Source organism: Podarcis bocagei (genome assembly GCF_964188305.1).
Source record: "Podarcis bocagei genome assembly, chromosome: 3".
Classification (NCBI taxonomy): domain Eukaryota; kingdom Metazoa; phylum Chordata; class Lepidosauria; order Squamata; family Lacertidae; genus Podarcis; species Podarcis bocagei.
In genome coordinates, this window is record NC_138127.1 from 54830140 (window position 1) to 54851580 (window position 21441).

At 40.8% G+C, this 21441-nt stretch overlaps 1 protein-coding gene across 11 annotated transcripts in view; it reads left to right on the forward strand.

Moving 5' to 3' along the window:
- Positions 1-21441, forward strand: part of ARID1B (AT-rich interaction domain 1B) — a 358734-nt gene that overhangs the window by 19631 nt on the left and 317662 nt on the right. For all 11 annotated transcript variants that reach the window (XM_081187405.1, XM_081187413.1, XM_081187415.1 and 8 more), the window contains exon 2: positions 18877-19071. In XM_081187405.1, coding sequence (XP_081043531.1) covers positions 18877-19071 — 195 coding nt within the window. The remainder of the gene's footprint in view (positions 1-18876; positions 19072-21441) is intronic.

Genomic DNA, 21441 nt, shown 5'->3' on the forward strand with positions numbered 1-21441 from the left:
TCACCCGGAGATCTCACAACAGTTCTCAGCATACAATACAGAATAAAACCACAAAATACACAATAAGAACAAAACAAACAAATAACCTCTTCCTCCCTCAAATACATTTAAAAAGATACAGCCTGTTAATCAACCAAAGGCCTGGTTGAAGAGAAATGTTTTCTCCTGGCACCTAAAGATGTAGAATGAAGGTGCCAGTTAAACCTCCCTGGGGAGAGCATTTGGCAAATGGGGAGCCACTGCAGAAAAGGCCCATTCTCATATTACCTCTGGACCTCTCATGGAGGAGGCACACCCATTGACAGCCTGGGGTGAGCCAGGGCTTCCCTGGTCGGTCTGATTTGGTTCGGGATCCGGCCAGACCAGTTGCACAGACCTACTTGCATGTGTTCTGTGAAATTACCCAATGCTATTTCCAAATTGGCTACCTCCAGTTGACACAGAACCAATTTTGGCCCTGCAGAGACCATTATTTTGAATAGGGTGAGGTGTTTTGTAGCACAATACTCTGTATTGTGTTTTCAACTAGGTCTTGTGGAACGTGCCTTTGAATAGCTATGCTAACCTTTCCAGATGGTTACACTAGCCTTCTCCAAGCTGGTGTCCACTTGCTATTGATGAAAAAGAATCCCTCCTATTCTAGACCCATTGGCCATGCTGATGGAGGCTGGTGAAAGCTGAGAATCCAAAACCTCTGGAGGATACCAGGTTGGGGAAGACTCGGTTACTTCATTAAAATAAAATATTTTAAAAGTAACTAAAATGCTTAATAAGGCCTACATTAGATGCCTGCTTCTTAAGCCACAGTTTTCTCGTGTGTTAGATGATGATGTCTGCTCCCACCATGTATAAAATTACTGTACTTTTCGCACCATAGGACGCACTTTTTCCGTCTTAAAAACTAAGGGGGAAAGTCTGTGCGTCCTATGGAGTGAATGCACAGGGGAGGCAGGCAGGAAAAGCCCCCAAGAGCCCCACACAAGCTTCGTGCGGCTCTTGCAGGCTTTTCCCCAGGAGGGAGAAGGGACTGACACTGCCAGTCAGTCCCTTCTCCCTCCTCTAGAAAAGCCTTGTGCAACCTCTCCAGCCGGGGGGGGGGGGGGAGGCTGCTCAAGGCTAAAGAGGAAGCCAGGGCAGCGAGCGTGATCCACCAGAGGTAGATCTTAACCCTTGCCTCACCTGGGAGCTTCTCTGGGCAGGAATTCCCTCAGCTTAAGTGGGGTGGGGGAAGTGTGGCAGGTAGGGGGGTACCTACCTAGATACTGAAGCCAGTGTCTCTCCGATGAAAATCGGGAGTGGGCATTGTGTGAAGTGGCTGTGGATCTCCTGCCGCAGAAGTGTAGGACGAGTTGGGAGGGCCACCCGAGGGTCATCTAGCCCAGCCGCCTCACAATGTAGGAATGACAGCTAAAGAACGCCAGGCAGATGGTTCCCCCAACCGCTGCTTAAAAGCCTCCAGTGGTGGAGACCCCCAACACCTTCCGAGGTCATAGAATTGCAGGTTGGAAGGGAACCCCAGGAGTCATCTAGTCCAGCCCCGGTGGACATCGGGCGCGATCCATCCCGTTGCGCAAGGCTAAAGAGGAAGCCAAGGCAGCGAGCGGGATGGATCACGCTCGCTGCCTTGTCTTCTTTAGCTGCACTGGAGAGGTTTAGCTCTTGGCTGGAGAGGTTGTGCGGCTATGGATCCTGCTCTCTGTCTTGGCTTCTTTGCTCTTTGGGCCTGGGGGGGGGGAACCCAGGCTTCCCCCGCAGCCCCAAGAAGCTCTGGGAGAAGTGGACAGGCTGCGTGCAGCCTGTCCGTGGCTCTTTGGGGATGGGGGGGGAATAATATTGGTGCGTCCAATAGAGCAAAAAATACGGTACATATCTGAACATGCAACAATTCAGTTTAACATACTACAACTTTTGTATGGTTGGCATATACTGTATTTTTCGCCCTATAGGACGCATTTTTCCCCCTCCAAAAATGAAGGGGAAATGTGTGTGTGTCCTATGGGGCGAATGCAGGCGCACCGACCCCTCTCGCTCTCCAGGCTTCAGTAAGCTCTGTGCAACCCTCGGGAGACCGGCACCACTTCACGCCCGCCTCCCGATGGCTGCGCAGAGCTGCCTGCATTCTGGAGCCTGGGGAGACTGGCGCGACTTACTGCTGGCCTCCCTAGGCTTGCGGATAGCAGGCTGTTCTTGGGGCTGGGATTGGGGGAAGCTCAGGCTTCCCAGGCGCCAGCCCCACGCCTGGGGGGGAAATACATTTTTTTTCTTTATTTCCCCCCGCAAAAAAAACCAGGTGCGTCCTATGGGGCGGTGCACCCTATGCGGCGAAAAATATGGTAGTTAGATATGTGCCTCTGGATGTTGGCGATGGAAGTTGTCGTCATATGCAGAAGTAGAACTGTGGCTGGAGAAGTCAATCATGACACGGATATCTAGTTTAGAGCAGCCCGTGCGTGTCAATAGTCCGCTTCCGAAAAGGGGCTAAGGATACTGATAAACCCATTTTGTAAATAGGATTCAACTTTATGGTTGAGTCCATAGGATTCAACTTTATGGTTACCGTATTTTTCGCCCTGTAGGACGCACTTTTCCCCCTCCAAAATTGAAGGGGAAATGTGTGTGCGTCCTATGGGGCGAATACAGGCTTTCGCTGAAGCCTGGAGAGTGAGAGGGGTCGGTGCACACCGATCCCTCTCGCTCTCCTGGCTTCCGGAAGCTATCAGCAAGCCTGGGGAGCCCGCGGGAGTTCCCCGCAGGGCTCCCCACACTGCGGATAGCAGCCTGCCACCCGGCGTGCAGGGCACCCTGAAGCAGAGCGCCCCTCGCGCCAGGCAGACATCCGCAGCGTGGGGAGCCCTGCGGGACCTCCCACAGGGCTCCCCATGCTGCGGATAGCCTGCTGCCCAGCGCGCGAGGCGCCCTGAAGCAGACATCGGCCAGCCCCACAAGCTCGGAGGCGGAGCAGTTCCCCGACCTGGGTTTTGGGGGGGAAATAAAGGAAACATTTTTTTCCTTTATTTCCCCCCAAAAAAACTAGGTGCGTCCTATGGGACAGAGCGTCCGATGGGACGAAAAATACGGTATATCCAGTAGTTGCTAAAGCAGAGAGCAACTTGTGTAACTTATTTTCAGTTCCATCATGCAACTCCTGTGCTCCCCAGAGGGCCTGTGGACATCTTGAACTCTGTGGCCTGTGCAATACAGGGAGGAGTAAAGAAGCTGAAATTGGGTGGACGAACTTTGTGTGAGTGTGCAACCACTGGATACCCTAATGCTGTGAAACATTATTTTCCTATTTCTAGCTCCAACATGTTAAAGTTCCTGCATTGTCTGTATTGAAGTCTGCATTTTAAGTTGTTGCCACCAATTAAGCATAATATATTCAAAACCTGCTTACCTGTTAAAGTATCCACCTCAGAACTGGTGCCAAAGTCTGAAATCAGTGTGATGTGTGCATGTGCATGCATATTACAACTCCAGATAACATCTTTGAAAGGACGGATTTTTTTGAAAGATCTGTGTTTATAGTGTTTGCTGAGACCTTTGGCATTGTTATAAAAATATGCATTTTTCTGGAGAAAAGAGGTGCTTTCTCAAGGTTGTCTGAAATGTTTTAGCTTAAGTAGCAAATGAGGTGTGAATCAAATTGTCAGATGGATGGATGCCAAATTATTGCAGCACTTGCTGTTTAAAGTAACTGGCAATGTACTTGGAAACGTGTGAGCCTAACAGATAAATGTGTAAACAGCACCTTTCTCTTTCATTATATCTGGTTTCTCACCACTTTTCTTTATACTATGAGGACCTAAATTTGTGTGGGAGATGACATAACTACTTTCAACTTGTTAGTTTATGATATCTATATCAGAGGTTCAGTTCAAATCTGTGCATGACATAAGTAACGAAAAATGGATGTAAGCAAATTAACTTTAGCAAATGCTTCCTCAAATATGGAAAAACTGCATCAAGGAAATAATATTTTAAGCAGTACTTTCTGAAACGCTGCATAAAATTGCATCTTTTATTGTGTATTTGGCTTCCATTTATTTTGATAGATATTTTGTCTTGGATTCCTGATCACTAAACAGTTCAATGCTGTTTAATTTCTATTAAATTGTAGTCCCCACTGGTCTTAATGGGATGTGCTCCCAGGTAAGTATAGTAGCTGCAATTCTTTTTAATGTTAATTGAAAATTATGATAAAAAACAAGGAAATACAAAACATTTTCTTTTTTATGTTAGTTAAAAATATGTTAACATTATAGTAACATAGTATCCAAATGGCTTTTGGAAATTTGTAGCCGACATCTGCTAATTGCTGAATGATCATTTATTAAAGTTCTCATTTTGTGTGTGTTTGGATTGGGTATATACAAGACATAAAAAAGCAAGTTCTTTAGTGCTATAGATGCCATAATAAGCATTCTGATGATTCTTCAAAATATGGTTTGGATGATAGGAAACTAGCCATAGGCTTGTATTGGCTCACACACAGAGTTTAATGCATTACTTTCTGGTTTAATTAAATTACTGTTTGTCATTACATCTGAATAATGGCTTGAGCAAACCCTCCAAAGCAAGATTGCAAACCACACTTTTATATTGTTTCATAATCCTGGTTCGAAGGATTCATTCAAATCATTGATTTGCTGGTTTGACTGCAACAGCAAGCAGCGGTTGATAAGACCAGGAAGTGATGTATCACAGCACAATCCTAGTGGTGTCTTCAAAGTAAGTTTTATTGAATTCAATGGGACTTGATTGCAGTCTTAAGCATCATGTGGAAGAGGGACAGTTCAAGCCTGTTGTTTGGTTCAAGTCATTCAAACTGTGGTTTGGAGGATGGTCTATCTGCTCAGATGATGAGGCTTAATTAGCAGGTGGACTAGCTGAGGTCAGAGTAGAAATTAATGGAGATTCATCTGGAAGCCCAGACTACATCAACTTAATGAGTTAATGGAAAGCCGATATGTCTTTAAATTGCCAAACTGATTTGTTTCTAAATCATTTTTAGGAGTCTCTTTCTTCAATCCAGGGTTTATTAAAGAAGGAAATTCTGTCCATTCAGTTGCCTTCATCTTCAGACTTACATTCTAAGCTGCTATCACAACTTTTCGCTTCTTCAGTCATAGGTTAATTCAAATGTGTATGTGAAGAAAACCCACATTCCTCCCTTCCATGAGAGGATAGTAGGAGTACATCACCCCAAGGCTTCACTGAGACTTGCACACTTAATATTAAACCATGGTTTAGCATTATGAGGGCCTTCTCGGTCGTGGTGCCCACCCTGTAGAATGCCCTCCCATCAGATGTCAAGGAAATGAGTAATTGTATATCTTTTAGGAGAGATCTGAAGAGAGCCCTGTATAGGGAAGCTTTCTAAGTTTAAATGTTTTCTGTGTTTTTATATATGCTGGATGCTGCCCAGAGTGGCTGGGGCACAAATGGATGGAGGTAGAAATTAATAAGAATAATATGTGGCTATTTGCCCATTTTGCATATAATACTGAATCATGCTTTAAACGATATGTGAATTGATCTAGGTGAGACTTAGGCTGATTCCCTCATCTCTCCTTTGGTGCAGCTGGAGAAGGAGTTCAGAGCATTTGTCTTAGGGTTTAAATTAATTATACTCGGTTGCTACAGTTTATTGAAATAAGAAATGATGGGTTTTGATCCTAGCTTGTTTTAGTAGCCAAGTTTTAACTAACTGGTTTAAACCAGGAGCCAGGTTCTTTATTAAACAGGAGGGAAGTTTTGAGTGAGTTGCTGCAAGGCTCTATCCCCAGACTGGTATTTTCAAAAAAATTTTTGGTACCTTACATGAATTTATTCAGAGGATAAACTTTCTGGATGAAACAAAACAGCACAATAGAAGATGAGTACAGTGGTTACAAATGCTTTGGGTTACAAACACTTTGAGGTACAATCTCCGCTAACCCGCACATACTTACCTTGGGTTGAGAACTTTGCCCCAGGATAAGAATGGAAATTGTGCACCGGCAGCGCAGTGGCAGCAGGAGGCCCCATTAGCGAAAGCGCGCCCCAGGTTAAGAACAGTTTCGCGTTCAGAACGGACCTCCGGAACAAATTAAGTTCGTAACCCAAGGTACCACTGTAGAAAATTCAAAATGAAAATGGGGCTGAAACTCACACATTGAAATTAAGCAAACAAATGCAAAAGTAATGCATTCAGACAAAGCAGCAGCAGCAACAACAAATATACAGCAATAAGTTGTACAGGCATTAGGATGGGGAATCCTGGATTGGTAGTAGTATATGTGAAATAGATTCTGGGATTGTGTTGAGTCAGCAGCGTTGTGTGGCTTTATTAATAGAACCAAGGCTGCCAGCAGGATTTTATGGGCACAGAACATTGTACAGTGGAACCTCTACTCACAACCACAATCTGTTCCAGAGGCCTGCCTTATGGCGAAACAGGTCGCTGGGAGAGGCACCGTTGTGTGCAGGTGTGGGTGGTGATTGCCCGCTTCTGCGCATGCACAAACGGCGGCAAACCCACCGGTTACTTCCAGGTTTGCCGTGGTCGCAACTTGGAATGTGTGAGTGGAGGCGGTTGTGAGTTGAGGTTCTACTGTATGTAGATTGGGTCTTTCAGTACACCCACAAAAGGGAGCAGAAATGTGTGTAAAATGTGCATATGCTTTGTGTCATGCCAATTTGTATCATCTTTTGCATATAAGATAGATCTAAATCAGGAGCCACACACAAATAAGATTTCAGGTAGAATGGCAGCAGTTGAAATTTGACCTGCTTAAAGGAACAAGAACCCTCTAGGGACCAAATGCCAACCCTTATGATTCTGTGAACTATAGTTTATTGTAGGGATCCCTACCCCTTTTGAAGCTTGGGGGCGCATTTGGAAATTTAAGAAATTGTCATGCGCATCACAAAAGAAAAACTGGTGATGCTTAAATAGGGAAAAACACCTGCACCCCAAAAACAAAACAGAAGGGGGAGAAAACCACCATCCCCAAGACCTGCCAAAAAATGTCCCCTAAATTAGATGAATAACAAAAAGGCCAACAGCACCCAAACAAGCAACACGCAGGAAACAGCTACTAAAAACATACAAAGCACAGACACAATCAATCACCCTAATAAGAAAATACAAATTGCTCCATCCCCAAAGAAGCAAACTCTTAAAAACAAGCAAAAACCTACTCCTCAAATACACAAAAACCTGGCAAAGCAGCCCCACTTACAAATAAAGAAAAGCAGGCAAAACACAGCTTACAAAATAAAAAGAATGATATGCTTTGTAAACCTCTTCATTACTGAAGCGGAATCAATCCACTGCCATTTCTTTGCTTATCAAAACATTTTCTGCTTAGGAGAAATCTGTTTTAGGTTTTTAATGACATTTTCAATGCCTGTGTAGTATCATTCAAGTTGTTTTCCTTTGGATGATTTCTTCCTACTCTCCAAGTGTCCAGTCAGTTTTTTCCAGTCCATTTCCCCCCATTCCTCTGGGTCTGTAGATATTTTATTACAATTCTGATCAGTCCAGTGCATTTTATATAACCTTGTGGGTTATTGCTAAGGGGGTAATTGCAGATTAAATAAGTAATTGCATTCCTGATTAAAAGTTGCTTCCTTCCAGATTCTAACTGTGTAATACTCTGTATAAGAGGAAAACTAAGCATGAGAAGGCTAACTTCACTTCTTGACTGTGTTTTCTTTAGTCCCACGGTTTCATTGTGTAGAGCAGAATCAAAGTTATCTGTAGACCTTGAGTTCTTCATTTTCTTGCGGTCTGATACATTTTCTTTACTTGCATTGTTCTAATTAGATTATTCTGAGAGCTGTCTATATCAAACTTCAAATTTATCTATATTAACCTTATAACCAATGCTTAGAATTGAACATTATTTTGCTTTTTCTAATTTGCATTGAGCACTTCATTTATGGTGCACTTCATTTATGGTGATGCACCTTAGATTTTTGGTGAGATTTCAATGATTCTTAGTATTACAGGACAATTCTGTTCATGTTTATGTGGAAGTAAGTCACACTCTGTTTAATGGGACTTAATGCCCTAATAAACGTGTTTAGGATTGCAGCCTTAGGCTGCAGTTGTAACCATGTCTACCCAGACATAAATCCTATTGAATTAAATGGGGCTCCCTCCTGATTAATTGGTTTTGGATTGCAGTCTGTGTCCCAAAGAAAAACAGAAGAAATTAGTTTTTGTAAAATAACACATAAAAGGAAATGCGGTTATTTTACACAAGTTCAAGGTGAAATAATCCTTTGGCGAACATATTTTGTTTAGTGGTGAAAAGAATATGGCAGAAGGAGCACTCGTGTATTTATTTCAGCAATCTTACAGGAGGTGGAAACTAAAGATATGGCTGAATGAAGAAAGACCGCAGTTCATGTTGTAAGAACGTAAGATGAATGTGCTGGATCAGGCCAGTGGACCATCTAATCCAGCATCCTTTTCTCAGTGGCCATCCAGATGCCTACAGGAAATTGCCAAGCAGGGCTGAATCACATGAGCACCGTCCCCTCTTGTAGTTTCCAGCAACTGGTATTTAGAAGCAAAATGCCTCTGACTGTGGAGGCAGAGCTTGGCCATCACGGTTAGTAGCTATTGATGGCCTTCACCTCCATTTATGTGCCTAATTCTCCTTTAAAGCTGTCCAAGTTGTGGCCACCACTGCCTCCTGGGGGAGCAAGTTATGGAGTTTAACAATGCACTGTGTGAATATTTTGACTGTCCTGAGTCCTTTCAACATTCCTACATTCAACTTCATTGGAGAAGGAGAAAAACTCTTCGCTCCCCACTTTCTCCATGCCATGCATAATTTTATAAACTTCTATCATGTCACATTTTCTCTAAACTAAAAAGCTCCATCTATACGTTGTAACCCTTCCTCATAGGGGAGTTGCTCCAACCCCTTGATCATTTTGGTTGCCCTTTTCTGAACATTTTCCAATTCTACAATAAAAGGCCAGAACTGTGCACAGTCTTCTAAATGTGGTTGCACCATAGATTGGTATAACAGCACTAAGATATTGGCAGATTTATTTTCCATTATTTCATAATGATCCCTAGTATGGAATTCACCTTTTTATCTGCAGCACCCTAGGTTGTCTTCATCAAGCTATCAGCTATGACTGATATATTTTGTTTTTAAACAACTTCCAAGCATTTTGATGTGATTTGTCCCTTGTGACTTTTTCTTTCAACTTCCATTTTACACGTCCCCTTATTTTGGGGAGATTTCCTCCTGTGATCAAATGTGATCATGCTGGATTTTTTTGGGCAATTGCCCATTTATATGTATATTTAATTTAATAGCACTACGGTCACTGCTCCCAATTGGTTCAACAAACTGACATCTTGCACCAGGTTAAGAACTCCCAAGTGAGTTTTGTGGAAATATTTTTTTTTACTGTATTTCCTACTTTCATAGAAGTTGCATATGTTTTATACTCAATTTTTAAAATAGAAGCTTTGCATGTAGAACAGCTTTGATGAGAATGCAGAAGTGTACCTTTTTGTCATTGCATACTCCCTGAATCTTTCACTTGTGTATCAACTTCAGATTCCTGCTGTTGCTGTTCTTTTGGCTCCTTAACTATCTTACTTCCTGGGATCTTTTTGAAGTTCTCAGCCTCCCCCACATAGGCTTCTGCTGTTGCCAGTGCCTGTGTGAGGTTTTAATGCTAGTTTATTTGGCCATTTCCCCATCTTGCATCGGAAATGACTGCAAATAATCCTGCACATTTATTCCCCAAGCAATTGGAACATTTGACATTATACTAGTTCAGTCAGTCACTTTAAACATCTTCACTGTTGTATCTGCCATGCATTATGAATTTTTCAAATTGTAAACGGGGGGGGGGGGCGGAATCAAAAGCTGTTGTCTCACTAGTGGAATAGCTTTTGATCCAGCTGGAGGAAGGGAAGTAATTTTTTTCTCTGATCTCCCCCCCCCAAAAAAAGCTGTTTTAGAAAGTTGGGGGACCCTGTAAAACAGTTTGGAAGGTAAAGTGGTGGGCTGGGAAATCTGATAAAACCACTGGCTCCAAAGCTGTTTTGCAGGTTGGACAGGAGCAGCATTCTGTACAATTTTTATGTTTCTGAACAAATTGAGCTGCAGCTAACTGCTGTAGCGTTCTCAGACCTTTGAAGATGCTAATACTTTATAGGATTTTTTTGTTGTATGATTTATCCTCTAATACTGTACAGTTTATTTATCAAATAAGCAATCGTTCTATTGAGTTTGCATTTTTATTTATTTTCTCTGTATGACCATTTGCACAGTGAGCTATGGTGCTTCTTTGCTGGGTGCATTATTATAAAAGCAGTAATTGTGGCTGAATCATTGGTTTCACATATCCTTGAAATGATCCTCAGTGATACACTCTTGAATATATGAATCGAACACACAAGAAGTTGTAATTGTTTTTCACTGGACCTCTACTGCTACAAAGCATCCTCTTTTCCTTTTAAAGGGAAATTTACAACTGTATAGTATTAGTCTTTTAAATTCTAAAATCCAGATGAAATGTATTCTCCAGAGTGTTGTTTCAGTGTTGCAATATAATCTTTCCAGATGATACATGATTTAGTTGGAAACAAATTAGCAGCTATGCATGTCTAAGAAAAGCAATTTAATAAACAAGATTTTTGTAAGACCTAATCAGAATTGTAAAGTGATACTTGGGAGTGAGTTACATTATACGAAAGATCTTGTGTGGCTGAAGCTTTCTGTAAGCATGTGTGTAAATCAGTTTCTTAATGTTGTTTCCTCCTGCAGTGAAAATTTTTAACTAGTACGTAATATCTCCCCTTTTCAATGTATGTCCAAAGTTAGGAAAATCATGATTCTCTGCTTGCCTAGGTGCTAAAAATTAGATGCCTCTGTCTAAAACCCAATTTTCTCCATACCCCATTCCATGCAGTTATTTTGTTTAGAAATTTGGTAGTGTTACCTAGGAACTGGAAATATTTTTCAAGTCTGGCTTATAGCTACCACTTTTTTACTTTTGATTATGTGAGTGGTGGGAATAATATGTGTTTTCAATTTTTTGCTTTTGCTTTCTGGAATTATTTAAAATAGATACCCCTTTTGAAACAACTCAGAACTGGCAAATTGTTTTGGTTATGTAGTTTCACTGGCATAAAAGCCAACAGTACATGATTAAAAGCTGTGAACCACAACCCAGTTAAGGTGGAGTAGAGGGATACAGTTCAGTTTAGCCCCATTGCTGTTTATGTCTAAGTATTCTGACAGAACTGTCTTGCTGTTTGGGCCCAATTACATATGTTGAAAGAACAATTCAGACCAATGGAATTCAGTCTCATTTTAAGGAAAGGTCAATTTGAAGCTCGGTCATCACATGAGATCTTTTAATAAATATTAAAAAATGCATGTACAGGATCAGGTGCATGAAGTATGTAGACAATTGCTGCCAAAATCCCTGATTCCCAAGGTCCTAGGTTCAGCTAGAGATCACAAGCTCTGCAAGCAGTCTGGCAGAATGTGTAAATTCCCTCTAGCAAACCACTTCTTGGTCATTGAGCTTAGAAAGCCTTTGGAAGCTTCAGGGGAAGTTATTAATTAGCAGTCTAATAGTGCACGTTCAAGGAGTTTAGATTTCTTCTGCTCAGTAGAGTAGCTAGACTGCATCTTAGAAATGTAAAAATCAGTCAGGGATACTTGGCAAAGGCTGGAAGATGTAAATACTAAGGAGCATCTTTAATGGCCTCTAACAGCCTAGCCCAGCCCTTCACTTTCATTTTTTTAAAAAAACCAGTTACCGTAAATGTCTTAAAATATTGCCTCATATAAATAGATACAATGCGTTGGGAAACAGGGAGACAAAGTAGCAAAATTGTTTCCCTTGATTTAAGACAGCAGGACCAAGACAAATAATAGGGCAGATACCATGCATTGAAAACACATGGCTTCCCCCAAAGAATCATGGGAACTGTAGTTTCCCCACCACAGAGCTACAATTCATGACACCTGTATCAAACTACAGCTCCCAGAATTCCTTTGGGGCAGTATTGTGCTTTAAATGTGCATTGGATCTGCCCATGGTGTTTGCTGCCTCTGGGCCTTTTGTCTGGGACCGCTTATTGAACAAGTAGTCAACAGCTGTGATTCAAGGAACCTGGTTTTTTATGAGTCTCTCTCAAGAAAGTGAGCTCAGTTCCCTCTAGATCAGAGGTTTTCAACCATTTTGGGTCCATGGCTCCCTTGACCAACTACATTCTTTCTGTGGCATCCCTGTGGGGATTTTGTCACCCCTCGCCTGCAGAGCTGGCAGCCCCTCACCCCTCTTTGAACACTCCTTGTGGAGTATTCCCTCGGCCTCCTCTTCCTACCCTCTCCTTAGGAGTACGCTGGGCTGCCGCAGCTGCTGCTCTGTTCTCTAAGCTGCCCCCCCCGCCCCAAAGAGAAGCACCTCCTCACACTGCCCCACAGGGGCCTGGGAAGCACCCCCTGCCCAGCCCCAGAGACACCAATTGCCTGCAGAGCTTGTAGCCAGAGCTGTTGCAACAAACAGCTGTGCAGGCCCTTGGGAGGCAGAGATGTGAGAGGGCGTCAGGGGAGGGAGGGAAGGAAAGAGGGACAGAGGCCAGTGTTGCCTGCAGCACCCCTGGCCATCATTCAAGGCACCTCAGGGTGCCACGGCACACTGGTTGAAAAACCACTGCTCTGTATACAACATATAGCAGATAAAAGCCTAAAGAAAAGCTGGGAGAGTTGTGCTCATATTTTTAAGACAATGAAACAGCTTCTCAGTCAGTTGGCTTTTCTGAAATCTTTAAAAACAAACAAATTGCAAATCAACCTTAACACTAACCTCTGAGCAGCTGACCCCCTGATCTACCAACAACCTTGTTATATTCATCTAGAAATGCCATGGTATAATTGACTTAAATTGACAGTGATTCTCAGTAAGAAATGCTGAATAGTATATTTGTAAATTAATTCAGTGAGTGGAAGATGGGAGTCACAAGTCGTATTAAAACTGTCAGGATTTTTTTTTAAAAGAAAAAAACACAAAAAACTTTATTTTGGGCTGAAAAGCTTCTTGGTGAAGTCACTACATTTATTTTCACCCCCACCCTCAGTTTTAAATAGCAATGCTTTTCATACTGTCAGAATTCCATGCTGTGACACCCCTTCTCAAAAGTTATGACAGCAGTGTAATGACAGCTACTGCCTCTTGAGAATCAATCAGGCAATTAATTTTGTAAATGAAATGCTGATTATACAAAGCTTCACATGAGAGGCCCAGTGATTAAAATCAATTTAACAAATTGTTTCAGGTGGGACTTGATTAATAATTTGCCATAAATGTGGAGGATATATGACCAGCATACATTTTTCCCTGTGTTAATATATAACTATATGAAATAGAATAGATGTATTTTTGTACATGCCCTTCCCCAATGTGAATGCCAATGTCAATAAGGTTGCCTCCCATTCTAGGGTTCTGCCCCCCCCCCCGCAAAATTTATTAACAGTGCAGTTAGTTTTCTGTGGCACTTCTTGCTGCCGTGGGTGGAGCTAGTTCTGACACAGCTGCATTACAGTGGTACCTCAGGTTACATACGCTTCAGGTTACATACGCTTCAGGTTTTCCTTGGCTGAAAGATGCCCTTAAACTATGATAATAACTCTTGCTTAGCTATTTGGAGAAGTATCATATTTTTTCGTGTAAAAGACGCCCCCATGTATAAGATGACACCTATTTTTTTAAACCCAAAATTAAGAAATTAAGTTGTTTAGCTTGTGGGGGTGGGGGAGGTCACTTCCGCCAATCACTCACCTGCCTGCCCACCACTGCCGATCTCTTGCCAAAGCCACTGCCAATCACACACCTTGCCACAGCCGCCAATTCCCAATCGCTGCCACCTACAGCCCACTTGCCCACTTGCCGCAGCCACCAATTGCCTGCCCACCTTGCCACAGCCGCCAATCACCTGCCCAATTGCCGCAGCTGCAGCCAATCGCCAGCAGCCTTGCCACAGCCACCAATCACCCGCCCAATCACCACTGCCAATCTCCTGCTTACTGCTGCCATTAATCGCACGTCCCCCCTCTGCATTCACTATCTGTGTATAAGACGACACCCAATTTTCACTTAATTTTTTAGTAGCAAAAAGAATTGTCTTATACACAGAAAAATACGGTATGTGTTAACCTCGTGACTTTTGTGTGCCTGAAATGTAGCCTACAGTATAAAGAGACACTTCTCTTGCCCCACCTACCTTTGCCTCTAGCCCCCCCCCCACACCACTGGCGCGAGATGGTGCCCCCCCATGGAAGGTTTCTCACAAGGCAATACAGCCATTGGGCTGGAAAAGATCCCTTATCCCTTTGCTAAGACTTCAGAACCTCTTCAGGCACAGAAAGAAATAGCAGTTTGTTAACACTTGCCCCAGCGCCTGGTAATCAGCAGGAAGCATGATTAAGTGTAGTGTCATGCAGTATGATCACATCTTGTACAGTTGTTACTCCCCCCGCCCCCTGAGATGGTGCATATATGCAAAAATACATATACTTGAAGTGCACCCCCTTGGTGGAACTGTCCCATGCGAGCATCCTTCCGTGCCCAGAACTTTGTGCCAAGTGGGTCTTGACACCCCAAGCAAAGCAGTGAGCGTTGACTCTCCTTGCCTTGGTTATTGAATTCTCGTGGGATTTTGCAAGAGCACCCCAGAGCCCAGTAAGCAAGACCGAGAGCTTATAAGCTCTTTCCATGCCACAACAGCCCTGCATGAAAAGAGCTTTTAAACTCTTTGCCTTCCATGCATTTTATTTGTGTGAGTTCAACTGGCCAGTCTTCCTGCGTAGAAGTTGAAATTGCACATGTGAAGTTGTGATCATACTGTACTGGAAGTCTGCCTTTCTGCTGTTTTTAGACAATTGATCTTCTTGCAACAGTGATTTCTACAGATGAATTTTATTGGCTCTTAAGATATTATGGGAAAATGCTATGCTTCTTTTTAAAAAAAAAAATTGGAGGAGTGGAATTTATCTCATGGACAGTCTCCATGTCATTTCTGATCGCAATAAGGTTTTTGTTACCCATATTTCGTAATCATTTCCCCCAAATACCTATACAACTTTTGAATAAAATGCACAATAATAAAACGGATTGTGAAACAAAACAGGTTTAAAAAAATCAAAGCTGTCAGTAGCATAAAATAATACAGTCTGTACAAAGCAGCAGCAAAACAAAGCAGTTTTAAGTTCCAAAAAACCCTGTTGAATTAGAAATGTTTTAACAAGCCCCCTAAAACTATATGGGGATGCTGTCTGAAGCTCTACAGCTTTAGCACTACCACTGAAAAGGCAGACTTCGGCTCAAAAAACCCCTCTTGTGAGCATGGAAGCCACAGTAAGACTCCCAGCAGCAGCAGCAGCAACAACAACAAATAAAAAAATAAATGCTCATGGAAATTGATCTCTGTGGTTCATGAATCTGAAGAATGTTTTGGTCACTCCAAGATAATTAAGGGGCAGGTAATTTTGATTAAATATAAACTAGGAGGGAGAGCTAAACAGAGGACCTGAAGAAGGTCAGAGAGTAGGAATAAAAAGTGATGCCAAATATAAGTCAGTTACTACTGTCAAAAAAATAGTAATAATAATGTGAAGGACAACAGCATTAAGCCATGTAGCCTGCTTGTCTCAGCCTGTGGTATTGTTTTGGCCATTGGGTGTGATAAATGTGTGTATTTGGGTTTAAATATTGTTTTAACCTCTGCTTACACTTCCAATGGCACCACAAAGAGTCGACTTGCACGTAGTTCATTAAAAACAGATTTATTTTTTGTTTCTGTTGTGATTTGTTTGCTTAGTACTGTAGTCACAATAGATTTATCCAGCAGCATAAAAAATAGATAGCAAATGCCTGATCCTGCAACTCAAAAAGTTTAAAAGCCATCTCAGAATAAATATATTAGTTTCTAGAAGCTAGTAGTTTGGGTTGAGAAAAGGGAGCATGAAATACAGTTTTCAGTTTAATGTCTCTCCACTCCAACAAAGGTGTTTTCTGAGGAGTCTAGAGGAAGTGTTATGGCATAGGCCTCTTGCTGCTGCTGTGACTATATATGCTATATATTAAAGAGCCTAATCAGTGAAGCTATAGAAGTGATAAAATAGATCAAGACATTGTGAATATACTTTCTGATGGAAGTCTTAATTCATTTGAACAAATGCCCCTTTCCTTTGAGTAGTATTGTTTCCTAGCATATTGGTGTGTTGCTGCTGTATTTTTTATGCATTTAATTGGTGATGGACCATTTGCAAAATATTACAATAATGAATATGCATAAAATGTGTCTTAGTTTGGCTTAGTATAATCTTACATTGTGTTGCATTGCAATAACACAAATTTTAAGGGTGGAATCCTGCATCCCTGTTATGTGTGTATCTGCCCAACTCTGGGACTCATAAATGTCTAAGTGGATGCAAGTTTGAAGTTTTTAAAAATGATTAATTATGTAATTTATCTTAATGTTTAAGCCATACTATTGCATTCATACACACAGTTTAAACTTTTTTTATCATCTGTCTTGTCTGACCCGGTACTGTAATTGAGAACTCCACTTATGTGTTTATTTCAGGTGCTTCCTTATGGTATCGTGCAATATAAAGCATATGGTTACCTCTTTTAATTGAGCTTTTTTCCGGTTTACACCAGAGAAGTAAACTTTGTGATAATCAGTGTCAGTAGCTGATAGTTAGCTATCTATATTTTGGAGTTCCAGAGTGTGTTACAAGTAGAATAGCACACTCCTTTTAATAAACTGGTAGGAATCTTTGGCAACAGCTTGGTCAAAAACAAAGGTTGTGTGTTGATAAGCATTTCGGAGTAACACAATATCAGTCCCTTGTCAATTCAAATCTGTGCAAATATTTAATAATAATGGGCATAATCACCATTTTCCTAAACGCCTTCATATCTAGTGCTTGTAGTTAACTGATGTGTGTTAAACTTGCATTTGGGATACCTTTTCCACCTTGTGTGCGTACCCTTAACAGATGCCTACAAGATTACTACCTCAATGAGCCTCATTGCCTTTTCAAAGTAAAGATTAGAATAAAATAACTTCCACTTTATGTCCTTGTGAACCTTTTACTCTTTAATGTTAAATATATCGGTATGCTATGTTTTGTGACTTGTTCAATCTCGAGATAATACTATATCATGGAATGCTGGTACAAGGTATATATTTAAACTCACTTCCATGTACCTAGTGAAAGATACCTCTTAAATTAATGGCACAATGTATTAGTGGTTGCTGCTGAAAAGAAAACCCTTCAGGTAGTTCTCACATGCATGCTGACGGGAAAAGGGAAAAACTCCTGCTTGCATTTGTACTTTTCCTCATCCTGTTCCAGTTTTTGTACTGCTGACATCAACACTGAGTGTTCTGAATGAAACAAAAGTGAGTGGTGGACACATATTTTGACATAACATAGTTCATAACATAGACAATGATACAAAGAAGATGGATAAGAATTGTAAAAGCCACTGTATTGTTTATAAGGAGACTGGAAAAAATAAAATCTATGTGGTATGGGGAGGTGAAATGCAAAATAAAGAAGTGGAATAAATATCCAGGTTAAGAACAGATTGAAATGGAGGGGAGACTAAGAGAAACCAGAGTCCATTAGAACATGCAGGAAAAAGATTGAGTAAATAAGAATGGGAAGGAATTACTGATAAGAACAACACTTGGTAAATATATCAAAGAAAAATAATGTTTGAAAGAAATTAGAATTGAATATTGAAAAGTTGCTGATAAGGTTGCAAACACCAACTTTGATAAAACACAGTAAACGTGGTACATGAATATTTATGTGTATTGCAAGGACTTTGTAGCTGCAACTGTTCAATTCATTTTCGCATTTAAAACTGTTCATAGGGCATAACGGTGATCCACTTGGAGTGCCATATTCAAATCTGAGCACTTTGTTACTAAAAAGATTGAATGAAAGGTACTTCAGGGAAGGCCAGCTATAGAAATTATAAAGTTGGGGTATTGGAGCAGAATCCACTAGAGTGCATGTCTACTCACTTTTAAAATTGTGTTATTCAATAATTCTCCACACATATTGTAATGCATTAAACTACCAAATTGCTTTCAAAACTTACTATGTATTTAAGGCACTTGGGGGAGGGAGTTGGGTGCAAGAACTGTTTGTTGTTGTTGTGGGCTGTTCAAGAAGTTGAGTTCAGCATTTGAGTTTCCCTTTCAACATTTGTCAAGCTGAAACCCCACACATCCGACAAATGGATTTTCCTGTAAAGGAATGGATGCTGTAGTTACTGCTTGTGAGATATGATTTCTTAAGAGGGTTTGTGTTATCGTGAGCAGCGTCAGAAATGATGCACTATAAATGCAGTACATACGATGCCAAGAAAAATAAGTCCAGAGTTTATTGTTTTTTGAAATCAAGCAAAGAAATAATAATAATAATCAGAAGAGTCTTTTTATGTGAAGTTCTGTTTATGACTCACTTACTGACTTGGAATGCAAAATTGTAACACTGTAAAGAGTCTGAAAGCAGGACAATTAGAACATATGGGCCGTAATCCAGTAGGGAGGAACCAAGCATGGAAATGGCTTCTTCTCATTGCCAAGTGTGCACTTGAAGAGCTTCACCATTATGTATCTGGCAAGGGAACCTTATGACTAAATTTTCTTCTGAATTGTATTTCAGAGGCTGAAATTAAGCTACCATTTCTGTGTGTATGTCAAAAGACATTTAGCAGATTTCATTTCAGAATGAAGACATGCTGAAAATGCACAAACCAAGGCTTCATATGATATATTTATACATTTATTTTATGTTTCCCCTCAATCAATAGGGCAACCCGATGGATCCAATGGTAATGAAAAGGCCTCAGTTGTTTGCAGTGGGCAACAGCCCTCACTCCCAGACCCAGACAAGCAGTCCATATCCAGGGCAGTCATATGGACCTCCAGGACAACAGCGCTTTCCAATGGCAATGCAATCCCGGACTCCAGGTTCCATGGGGGGAATGCAGTATCCACAGCAACAGGTTTGTGAAGAGATTTTGTTTGCACATGTCTTCTTCAGTTCCTTTCCCTGTCCCGCAATCTTTCTACTTTCATAATACGTAGGCTGCAACAGGCCTCCCCGAGATGTTTTTAAAATGTTTTAACTGTGTTTTAGTAAATTTTAAGGAGTTTTTAGTAGCTGTGTTTTCAGTGTTTTATCTTTGCTGTGTCTGCTACTCTGAGCTTCTGCAGGAGGAAAGGCAGGATATAAATTGAATGAAGAAATAAATGAAAGAGTAAAAATATTCTATATCAGAGCAAGGTATTTTTTATAGGCTGGGGGATAACTGTTTTTGCTATTTATATCTATATTTTTATCTCTGTCTTCAGTGTTGTATTTCCTTTGTTAGCATCATGGTTGAAGAATTCATTAAAAAAATCTTTATTTTTGGTCTATAGGCTCTCATTTTTGTCATTAGCAATTCTTATGATAGCTGAATATCTTTTTCTGCTATTGATAGTTTCCTGAAATAAGAACAGTATTGTTCAGAGTGAGAAACCACCCTGTTTTTGTTCAGATAATTGTTATCAATGTCATTTTTGCATACACTTTATAAGTATGTATTGTGTCAGTTTCTCCCCCCCTCTCTCCCTCCCTCCGCCCCCTCTCTCTCTCTCTGTGTGTGTGTGTGTATCCATCCCACTCACTAAAGTGCAAAGGTTTCCCCCCACCTGTCAGAGATCATGTAAGTTGCATGGGTCTCTTCTAGTCAAGTTAGGTTTTCCTGTTGATGACAACTTCTTCTCTGCCATATCTCAGAGGGTTAATTACTTACATACTCAGCATATATTAGCAAGGATGCAGTCATTGTTTTTTGAATGGGTATAGTAGATGAAGGCTACCCAGAGACTATGCCGGCAAATCTCTGATCAGGCTTGTTATTGAAGCTTGTGCTCTGTTATAAGCACAAGGCCCTTTTTTTGATAATGAAGAGAAAACACCATTTTGTCTCTACACGTGGCTAACTAGAATTAATTTTCTTTTATTATTTGATGTTAAATATGACAAAGATGAAAATAATGACCTGCCTGGAAAGTGTATTTGTTACATTGGCATGGAATATTCAACAAGTGGCTAATTAGCTTGTAACTATACATTCACAGTTTTGCTGAGGTATTGTGTTTCATCTTCTGAAAACATGGACCACATGTGTTGCATAAATATAAGCTTATATTACCATACAGAGAAAGTTGCATGTGATTATGGAGCAAACTGAACCATTCAGTGTGGGGTTTAGTTGGCAGGGTTGCAGTAACGGAGCCTTACTTATTTAGAGATGAGCTGTTTAGTTGAATAGTGACATGAAACGTATTTTGGTGTAACTTAATAGAGCTATTAGAACTGACTGTTACCTGTTATTTGGAAGCAAAGAGGATAAGAGTCTTCACTCCATAATTTAATTAGAGGTGCTACATGTTTAACCATGCATACCCTTTATTTTTTTAAGGATTTTTACTGTTTGTTATTTTAAGATTAGTGTTGCATTTTTCACTTGCGAATTGTAGGCTAATTGTAAAGTATCCATCTGAAGGCAGTGATCTGGCACAGTGATTGGCTGCTGGCCCTGTCTGTCTTTTTGCGGCATTAATATAATTGGCTAAGAAATATTATGGTTATGATTACTAAAACTCTTTGGGGAAGCAGTAAGAAGATAATTACAACATTGGATTTTTATTGAATGGACATCAACACCTAGAAATGATTTCACTTTGGACAGCCTCCAGAGCTTCATGTGTTTCGTTTGTGAACCTCTAATAATCTGAATCCAGTTCTTTTCATTCAGCTTGCATATTATTGCCTTTATGTAAAGGACTAAAATTCAAGAATATGGGTTTGTCAATTAAATTGCCAGGGTAGCAAGTTGTCTTTGAATAAAGCCAAGTGGTAAGTTGGCTCAGATTGTTATGGATTGATTCTAAAAAAGCCCGCTTTGTTGAGTTCAGTATGTTTTTGTGGCTGTAGGCATTATATCAGATAAGTGGAACCATGCAACAAAATGTGATTTGCGCAGAAACTTTTAAAACTCTCCCTTCTTAGCTAGGGGGCTGCCCTGCTCTTGAAAGACGGGATACCTAGGAGGAGCCATTGAAGACATAAGTACATTGGCAGCTGTCAACCTGTTTTTTTCAGAGCTTTAAAATTATTATTATTATTATTACTATTATTATTGCTATTACCATTTATTACATCCTTTATAAGGCTAAATATCTGGTAGATATGTAGCTAGAAATGTAAGATGTGATGAATAAGGTATCATTTTATCAATTGTGCATGTAAACTGGCTAATTTTGAGAAAGGAAATTAGGTATAGCTTTCCCTGATTCATGAGACTTTTCAGCAGAATTATGTG